The following is a 10,491-nucleotide window of genomic DNA, read 5'->3' as shown; positions in this document are numbered from 1 at the left end:
ACTATTGGCACACATGTGTTTATCTGGATAGGTTTGCAGGTAGTTCATAGGGATTTCAAAATATGTTCGCATGTTACTCTCTTTTGGCAATATCTATATGGGTCACTTGACCAAACATCTCTCTTTTTGTTTGAAGGAACTTTTTGAAAAGTCAGCGAAGCTTAAGCTTCTGAAGCTAATTGATGAAGTGTCGCAAAACACTAGGAGGAGAGGAGCTGACATAAGTGTTTTTTCAGAAAAAAGAGAGGGGAGAGAGAGCTAGAGAGAGTTCACCTCATGATGCCTCTTAGAAATGCTGCGAGGTCCACAAAAGGACTTCGGAATAGAAAAAATTGTCAAGAGTTAGTAACTTTCTTGGTAGGTTTTTACCATTGCCCTTTCAATACATCAATTTTTATAACTATTATTACAATTTAAAACTTTTACATTATAAGAGGGGTTTATGGAACACCAACCTTCTCTGTTAATGGGTTCGAATTTGTGGACACAGCAACTTTTAGGAGGTTTTACAGTATAAAACTTCTTTTTAGATGATGGATAATTTAGTATGTATATATTTTCCTAATACTGAAAACATATATTATACCTACTAAAAAGAGTTAATGCAAATTCTGAGAAAATATGTTGGTAATTTGTAAGTATTATTTTATGATATTTTGGAGTATTCATTTTCTATTTTTCAAGGACCAACTATATTTGTTTGTGGATATTTATCATGTTTGTTCAGTACTTCACCACCGTTAATTATCGGGTTTTAATTTGAGAAGATATATGATCACTACAAAATAAAATCAACTACTCTATTTAATCAAGTAAATAATTTTCTTGGGAATTCTGTTTTCTTGGATTAGAAATCCATTTCTTAATTACACATGACACATCAGTGTAAATTTTAAAATTTATAATAAAATTCACATTTTTTACATTTGAACTATATATAATAACAATACATCAATGCTTCATAAATTGTCTTCGTAGCTAACAATACATCAAATAGTTTTGGTTTTCTATTTTTTATTAGTTTAGCCTAGATTTTGGTGGTAAAAAAAAGGAAAACAATTACGGAATTCATTTTTTTAAATTTTTGTTGATGTGAGTTTGAAGAAACATAAAAAAAACATAAACATATTTTTTACTCAAATATAATAATTCATAAATTATAACCTAACATGTTCTTTATAAATATTAAACAGAATCAATTAATATCTTATTTTATGCTACTTGCTTATTTAAAAAAAAATTGGATTTTCTTCTGATTGTTTAAATTATAAAAAAATATTTTGAATACAGTGAAATAAATATATTTTTTTTCATATAGTAACAAATATATAATTTCTAAAATAAAAAGAAATAGTCAAATATGTAGTAAAAATAGTGAAAATTAAAAATAAAACAAAAATTTCATGAAAATTTTAAATATATTTTTTCATTTGCTTACCCGCCCGTAGGGCGGGTCCGACCCTAGTTTTTATATATAATAGAGGTTTTCTATTTTTGAAAAAAATATAGAAATGAATATAAAAATGGATTGAAGATGGTCTAAAAAAATATTGTGTATATCTTGAGATAGCCTGATTTGTTCTACTCTCAAGTTTAATACAAACTGAACAACAAACCCTACAAACTGAACAACAAACCCTGAAGCATGATTTGAAGCACACGTACTATATATCTCTCATTTCTGTTTGTTTTTTGGTTATTTTAAATTATTTACTCCAAAAAGTTTTCAATCATTTGAAAAGAAGTTTATTGTCTTTGAAGTAAAAAAAAAATTACATTACAATGAAAAGGCATACGTTTTGACTAGGATAATTAAACATTGACAAATGCCAAAAGAAACATGGATTTCATAAAACATTGCTATAAAATAACATTTTCCCATATTTCATAGAGAAGTACCTTTTTTTTTTGCTGAAATGTTATTTTATAACAACAAAAAAATTGTACAATCTTGTGATCTTAACTAGGGGATCAAAAGAAATAGGAGCAATGAAAGGAGTTTCGAGTAAAAGAATGCTCTACTTTACTTGAGAAAAAAACATGTAAGGGAACAAAACATGAACAGAGGAAGAGCCCTGATCCACCAGGTCATTACACTGAAGTTATGGCAGCACTGATTCTAAGGCAATACTGTCTTGGTATTCCATCTATTCAGTCCATCATTAGCAACTTCATCTCTAGACCCATACTGCAGTGCCTTAAGCCACTTCTGCATTTGGCGGCGAACAGTCCTAGCAATGTACATCACAGAGTTTGGAGAATGAAGATGACGACGCCCATTCTTTTCACGCCAGATCCAATAAATTGAGGCTTGGAAAGCCATTTTCACAAGCTTAGAGAGTCTGTTGCTCCTGAAGCTTGCAACTGTCATGGATCAGTCATGATTTATTCGATTTTCTAGGAACTGATTCATCAACATTGTCCAAACAGTAAAGGTGGAAGGACAAGCAAAGAAGAAATGATCACGAGTCTCATCCGTCTCTCCACACAACGGAAAAATATGCGTTTGACCCCATTGTCTCATTCTATGTCCCGTATCCAACATATTCCTACAAGCTAGCCAAGTGATGAAAGCCTGGTGTGGAAGAGCTCGAGGAATACTTTAATACAACACCAACAAAGTATTTATCATAAAATAGTCTCTAAAGATCATTCATTAAAAATATTTTATTAAAGATATAATCTATGCGTATACCTTTAGTATTAACTAATCTAGACTTATGGTTTAAAATTTGAGGGTGTAGTTTTGGAATGTGGGATTTAGAATTTAAAGTGATAATTTTAAAAATAATTTCAAAAAATATTGTTTGGATTTGACAAAAAAAATACAAAAAATTGAATTTCTTTTTAGAAAAAATAATATTTGAAAAAATAATTCGAAAAAGTTTCAAATATCAAGTGAAGTTTTTTCAAAAATTTAAAAAATATTATTTTTATCATGTATTTAATTTTTTTTATTTACATATCTATAAAGTAAGGATATAATTATCATTTATCCGTTAATGAAATCATCATGGCTTTGATTGGTAACATGATTTACATTTGATTTAGCCTGAGTTAGAGGTATAAATCAAAAATGTTACCAAACATGATTTAATTATAACTTTTTGATTTTGTGTTTGAGTTATAATGTGGTAAAGTTAGAGTTATATTTTTGAGTTGTCTTTTTTGTAAAATCACTAAATCAAATGCTAAACTAACATCAAGGGAAAATAGGTGTATTTGAACTTGACTTAGTGTTTGGTGGTTCTGTTGTTTCCACGTTTGTTTTTTCTTAAACTTTAAACAATTTTATCAACTTTTGAAACATGGTATTTGTATTTACTTTTGATTAATTTTTAACTATTTATTCTTAGCTTTTTATAAGCAATTTTACTTCCATTTCAATTATTCAACAGAATTATTTTATAATTTAAATTATTAATTATATTTGTATATAAAGTTATATGTTTATATGAGATTATATATAATACATATGTTTATGTCTCTTTCATTAGTTTCAGTTTAATAAAGCTTAGTTTTCTCTAATCTATTTTCCTTTTAAAATTGTAATAAGGGTAATCATTTTATATTTCTAATTTTTTATTTATTTGAAATAATATTTACTATAATTTATATAACAAAAAAAGTTACCAGTCAATTACATTATTAGTAACTATAATTTTTAGAAAATATATATTGCAACTTATTTTTTTCGAATTTTTATTTATATATATTAAAAATAAAATAGTTTTATTATTATTTAGCTTTAATGGTATAATGTTTTATTTGTTTTAATAATAATTCATTATTTATAAATTTATATTTTAAGTATTTATAAAAATTGTATTGCAACTTATACATCAAAAAGTTACCGGTCATATTTTTACCGTAAATTTACCGCATAAATTTAAAGTTTTTATCACATATTTTTTACCAACACTATCTTCCCACGTAAAGTTCAACTGACAATATAATTTAGCCGTGAATGTTATTGGCGGTCTGAGTGAAACACACAGCGAGACAGAACACATGTAACTTAATTAAAAAGAAAAAAGGCTGGACAAGTTGTTTCATGGACAACACGTAAAAGTGAGAAGAAAGCAATGTGGTGCGGTTGTACAGATTTTTTTTTCTATTATTGAAAATATTAAAAAGACAAATACATCCATTAATATTTATCTTTATAATATTACAGAAGTTAAAATATAAATGACAAATACATCCAAAAATCCTTTTGAAACTATTTTAAAAGTTTTTATTTAAAATTTTAGTATTTATTAAAATTTTAAAAATACCGAATCTCATCTCCAAAATTCTTTTTCTCAAATCTATATCTTAAATTTAGATCTACTTAACCCTATGAGATATAAGTGTCAATTATTTTTAATAAAATATTTTTTGTCATTTTAACTCTTATGGACCTATATTTATGGTAAAAACATTTTAGGGTCAACGTAGATAATTTATATTTTATAATTTATTAAATATATTTAAACGACCATTGTTGTAATTTAACCAGTTTTATGTTAATAAAAACACAAGATGTTGAACAAAGAAACCTGTGAATATGATTTGTGAGGATTTGAGATATATGATCATTTATAATAAACAAAATACTTGTTTAAATTATACTAATATAACTATTTATTTATATTAAATTTTAAATATAACATATATATATATATATAATTATTAAATATAAATTATATTATTATCACTGGTTTTAGTTTATAAAATATAAAGAGATATATATCCCAGTTACATTTTTCATTATACATATCACAATTCATATATTGTTTTGAACCGCTTATTTCAGACGAACCGTAATTGTTCCACAGTATGCGTCTTTTATATAAAATTTAGTTAAACCGTGCCGCAATATCCAATCCACTGTTATCATTTAGAGCTTTATTTTTTTATTTTTTTCGTTGACCTTATAAACTCTAAAAATATAGTCTAAAAACTCCATTGTTTGCGGGTCACTTCTCAATTTTCTTTGCTTTTCTTGTTTGACCGCGATTTTCACATACTATATATAGATACATGTTCATTTATTTTTTTTATTTTTATTTTTTAATTTAACCTTTATTCCTTTTATTTATAAACATTACTAAAGAGAACTATTCTATTGCTAGTTACTAAAAGAATGAGAACCAAGTAGAGAGAAAGGAAATAGTCGAGGGAAGATTTCGCTGTGCCCTTGACAAAGAGTCTAACTTGGCTCGGATCAGACGCTGAATTTCAGCAATAAGAGAAGCAGGAGGCCGTGAAATCTGTGAGTGAATCCTAGAGTTCCTCTCCTAACATATCATATAGACAGAAGCTTGATACGACAGCCGAAGAATAAGATTAATATTGTTGTCCTGAGTGGGACTTCTGACCCACCTGAGTCCTTCCTCAAACAATGGAGGAGGAGAAAGATGGAGCCTAGAGTAGAAGAAAGACCAGACCTCCCTACTATAAGGACAATCAAAGAAGATATGTTGCCTACACTCATCGCTGCTGCCACAGAAAATACATAAAGGAGATACAAACCCCCCCCCCCCCCCCCCCCCCCCCACCCAACGCCTCATTCTGTCTCTAGTTGACAGTCTATCAAGAGCTGCTAGCCACATAATAAAACCATGCTTAGGAATCATACCTGCAAACCAAACTGACCTATACCAAGGTACTGCCGGAGACTGATTATACAAGTAATTCCACATGGCTGAAGAAGAAAAGCTATCTCTAGGAGCGTTCAATTTGCCAAAGATAGCGATCATCCACTTCAGAGTTAAAAATATCAACCGGATCCGGCAAAGAGTCCCTTAAGAAAGAGATAATAGGGTTTCATGATCTCGACGAACTTAACCACCACTGATTACCCATAAGAGCTTCACGTACTGTCGCAGTCTCTGCTAAGCCTGTGATTCTTGGAGCATTAACACTCAATAGCTCAATCAAAGGACCTACAGATGTCCAGTTATCGAACCAAAAACTTCCAGAGAGTCCTGAGCCAATTTCACAGAATACAAAGGGACGAGCCAAAGTCCTAAGCTCACAGAGGGATTTCCAAATCCAACTTCCTCCTCTATTTGCATCAAGAACCCAGAAATTATCCGATCCAATTCGGTGCAACCTGGTCCAAGAAACCCACAGTGACCCCGATGAAGCAAAAAGGACCCAGATCAACTTGAGTCCCATAATCTTATTCCAAGGGCAGAGGCGCCGTAACCCGAGCCCCCCTGATTCTTTAGATGAACATACCACATCCCAGGAGACCTTTGCCCCTCTAGCACCTGTCGGAACTCCCTTCCACAAGAAGCTGTTACACATTTGCTCTAAAGTCTTCAAACACCCAATTGGGAGGAGAAAGATAGAAGCCCAAAAAGATATAGTAGAGTAAATGACTGATTTTAACAACTGAAGACGTCCCGCGAAAGATAGATGTCTCACTGTCCAAGATGAGAATCGCGAATGGAGTTTGTCTATCAGCGGTTGATAATATTGTCGCCTAAGTTTCTTCGTCGTGAGAGGAACCCCTAGGTATCTGATGGGAAAGGAACCTTGAGATATTCCATGAACCCGAGCAGATGCTCGAGAGCGACCAGAATCACCTCCATCAAAGAAGACCACACACTTACTCTTGTTTATTCCCAGACCGGAACATTTATTAAAATCCTCCAGAATTGACAGCAAACCTTGCAAGGACTGATCAGTACCATCGAAGAAGAGAAGAACATCATTAGCGAAACTAATATGAGTGATCAGTGGAGCATTTCCTTGAGGGTGAAGACCAAACTGATTATCCATAGCTCCTTTATCCAACAGCTTGGATAGAATATCCATTGCTAGAACAAACAGCAGAGATGATATTGGATCCCCTTGGCGCAGGCCTTTTTTGCCAGGAAAACAGTCGAGCAACTCGCCATTAAAAGCAATGCTAAAGGAAGTTGTGGTGATGCACTCTCTGATCCAATTCAGAAACACTTCCGGTAAATCAAAGGCCTGTAGAATATTGAGCATGAACTCCCAATTGAGGTTATCGTAAGCTTTCACCAAGTCTATCTGAAGACAGCCCCTCGTTGTTGGACCTCGTTTGTGGAAACCAGACACCAGTTCTGAAGCTAAGAGGACGTTCTCGCAGAGGAAGCGACCCTTGATAAATCCTACTTGGTTCAGCTGGACTGCCTTAGAGACGAAGATCTTTAGTCGCTTCTTTAGAAGTCTTGCAACCACCTTATAAATAGTAAAGCAACAAGAGACCGGTCTGAATTTAGATAACTCATCAGCTCCTGTCATCTTGGGCAAGAGAGCAATAGTAGTAGCATTAAACTTCCGAAGCATTCTCCCTGAGGAGAAAAACTCCTTAACAGCTTGAGAATCTTCTCCAACTACCTCCCATGCATCTAGAAAAAACTCCACGGAGAAACCGTCGGGACCCGGAGCTTTGGACTTAGGCAGTTTGAAAAACACTTCCTTGATCTCTTCATCAGTTGGGAGACGAGTTAGTTCAGAGGCTAAGGAGTCAGAGCATCTGAAAGGATGCAAGAGGCGAATCTGATCCACTGACATCGGCTCAATTCCCCTGTTATCTGAACCTAAGAGATTCTTAAAATAAGTCACAGTCATGCCTTTGATTTGTTCCTGATTGAAGATCCGAAGACCCGAGGAGTTCCTAAGGTATCGGATAGCATTCCAAGACTGTCTGTTCATAACCGCACGATGGAAGAATCTAGTGTTTGAATCCCCTTCTTTAAGCCAACGAATTCTTGATTTAGGCTTGAAAAAATTCTCTTGCGCTGAAGCAAAGAAAGACTGAAGCAAAGAAAGACCAAACCTCTCGAGCTTGAGACTCCTCCGTTACCAGGTCTGGTGTCGGAACAGTGAGTAGTGCATTCTGAATCCTTTCCAAATCTACTAGGGCATCCTTAGTACGTTGCTGAATATTACCAAACCCTTCTCTATTCAGATTACGACAACACTCTTTAGCTAGCTTCAATCGCTGACCCAAAAGAAAGAGCTTAGAACCTGTACCGACAGATTGACTCCAAGAGGCTTGCAACCGGGGCAGAAATTCAGAATGTGTAGAGACGAAGGAGAAGTACTTAAAGCTCTTTCTGCCAGAGTGCTCTGAAGGAGATAGTGAGACTAGGCACAGTGAATGATCGGAATCGCCTGGAGGATCGAAGATCGCCAGAGATTCCGGGAACTGATGAATCCAAACTGGATTGACTAATGCTCTGTCTAATTTCCGCAAAATAGGATCCTCCGGTCTGGAATTATTCCAAGTGTAGAAAGTTCCCCTGCAGTTGAGATCAGTAAGATCATTTGAATCCAGGAAAGTTCGAAACTCCTCCATGCCTCTAACTGGAGGATCATAAGCCTCTATAGAATAGTGTTCGTCGGAGGAAAGGATTTGATTAAAATCCCCCAACAAAAGCCAAGCACTAGACGAGAGAGGAGAGTTGGTATTAACTGTTGTCAGGTCCTGCCACAGCTCGCTATGCTGAGCTTCAGTATTGAAGCTATAGACAACCGCCACTGAAAAGGACGTTCCAGTAGCCGGATCAAAAACCCCACACAAAATAAACTGAGCTGTCTTTTTATAAACCACCACTGATACAACTGGATCCCAGATAATCCAAATCCTGCCGAGATCAGAGTAAGAGTAATTATTATCCCACCTCCAGCCAGGGAAGGTGGAAGCCATGATCGACGGTGCATTCTCCTCTGAGACTCTATTCTCTAAGATACCCCCGAAGACCGGCTTATTATTCGTGAGCCAAGACTTTACAAAACGTTGCCGAGCTGTTTGATTAAAACCCCTAACATTCCAAGAGAAAACCTTCATATTTACAATAAAAGATGGAGTGTAGAGTTAGGCCCGCTTAGTATCTCTCCCCAAGGACTTTCCTCGGATAGATGAGAACAAGAGGGAGACAGCTGAAGAAGGAGAGGCTGCTGCTAGGAGCGCTTCCTGACGTTTAATCCTTCTTGCCTTCTTTAGTGCAGCAGGAGAGGGTTGGAAGGGGATTTCACCCTCTTCCAAAGCAATGTCCGGCGGCAGAGCCTGATTATTCAATGACTGAAAAGAGTGAACATCCACTGGTGCCTGAGGGTGAGAATCTGAAGCCGTATCAACAACCACCTGCTCATGAGCAGGATCGCTTGGGACTCGAAGCTTTTTATTCTTGTCCTTTCTATGACTTAAGTATAGTACTGAAGGCTTCTTCTGGGGAGAGGCCACACCGGCAACACTTTTAGAGGAGCTTGCTAATGCGACATCTTCCACAACCTGAGGCAGAACCTGAAAGGAGGGGTCATCAGAAATTGGGGTATCGTTTGAATCCTTCTCCAATTCCACAATGGAACCCGAATCCGGTGCAGAAAGGTCCTTGTTCTCAACTGTAACCTGAGCCGCAGAAGAAGATACACGAGTCATACTTTGGTGCTGCTTGAAATTTTTCCTATGAATTGGGAGGGTGCAGTACTTGAGCATGTGGCCGAATTTACCACAGTTACAACATTTAGGAGGCAAGCGAGTGTACTCCACATTGACTCGAACAGAGTATCCTCGAGTGTCTCTAACAATGACCGCCAAAGGAGGAAGAGCTTGATTTCCACCTTCACTTTCGTGTCACCGAAATGGAACGGTTCCAACCTTGAGTTTTCAGTATGCAACGGTTCACCAATGCCACTGGCAGTCACACTAATTCCATCCAAGGAATACAGCTGCGGAGGAACGTTCTTGAGCACCGCCCATGTGGGAGCTGTAACCAAGTCCTGTAACTCCAAAGAAGCTCCAGGGGTCCAAGGCAGGGCCGTCAAAGCACAGTTGTCAACTTGCCAGTAACCCACTTGTAGCACCCACTCACGAGATGCCGTAGAAGGAACAAAGATTAGAGCCGCCGTCTGCGAAAGAGTTCGAACCGTAATGTTCCCATGTTTACCCCAACCCGGATTCAAATCGTCGTATATCTTGGACGGAGACGAGCAACGACCATGGAAATGAGCAATAATGTGGTCTTTCCAGGCCTCAGAGGCTTGAAGAACCACCGAATCTGGAGCGAGAACCACCGGAATCCCATCTATCTCACAAGTGGGAGATGAGATCTTGCGAAGGTTTCTGAGTGAGTTTTTGAATCTCTGAGCAAAGAAGGGAGCTTCAATCGACGGGATAGCCGCTGGAGCTGATGAGCTTATGAGAGGAGGAGGCGATTTTGAGTCGGGAGAGACCATATCGTCTTCGTCCGGAGGATCAGGGGTAAGCGAAAGAGCCACAGACGAAACCATCGAGTAAGAAGAGAAAACGGGGGGAGGGGGAGAAGATTCTCAATCAACGTCGACGGCAAGGCAGAAACCCTAGGAATCGCCTCTGAAATCGCAGGAGAGAGAAAATCTTTTTTCTGCCTTGATGATACATGTGCATTTATATACAACTCAAATCCTAAACCTTATGAATATAGATACATATGCATATATATACAACTAAAATCCTAAACCTTCTAATATTCCAAACTCTATAAA

General features: G+C 36.0%; 1 protein-coding gene across 1 annotated transcript; it reads right to left on the bottom strand.

Annotated features, from left to right (window-relative positions):
• Positions 1-7,738: 7,738 nt before the first annotated feature.
• On the bottom strand, positions 7,739-10,257 carry LOC125590606. The gene is made up of 3 exons (XM_048764231.1): positions 9,626-10,257; positions 8,874-9,548; positions 7,739-8,789 (listed from the first exon to the last, which is right to left on the bottom strand). The coding sequence occupies exons 1-3, from the start codon at positions 10,255-10,257 to the stop codon at positions 7,739-7,741; spliced, it is 2,358 nt and encodes a 785-aa protein (XP_048620188.1).
• Positions 10,258-10,491: the final 234 nt, after the last annotated feature.

This window comes from Brassica napus, chromosome C7 (assembly GCF_020379485.1).
Source record: "Brassica napus cultivar Da-Ae chromosome C7, Da-Ae, whole genome shotgun sequence".
Lineage (NCBI taxonomy): Eukaryota > Viridiplantae > Streptophyta > Magnoliopsida > Brassicales > Brassicaceae > Brassica > Brassica napus.
Note: the sequence above shows the minus strand (reverse complement) of the source record. Positions and strands in the feature narration are given on the sequence as shown.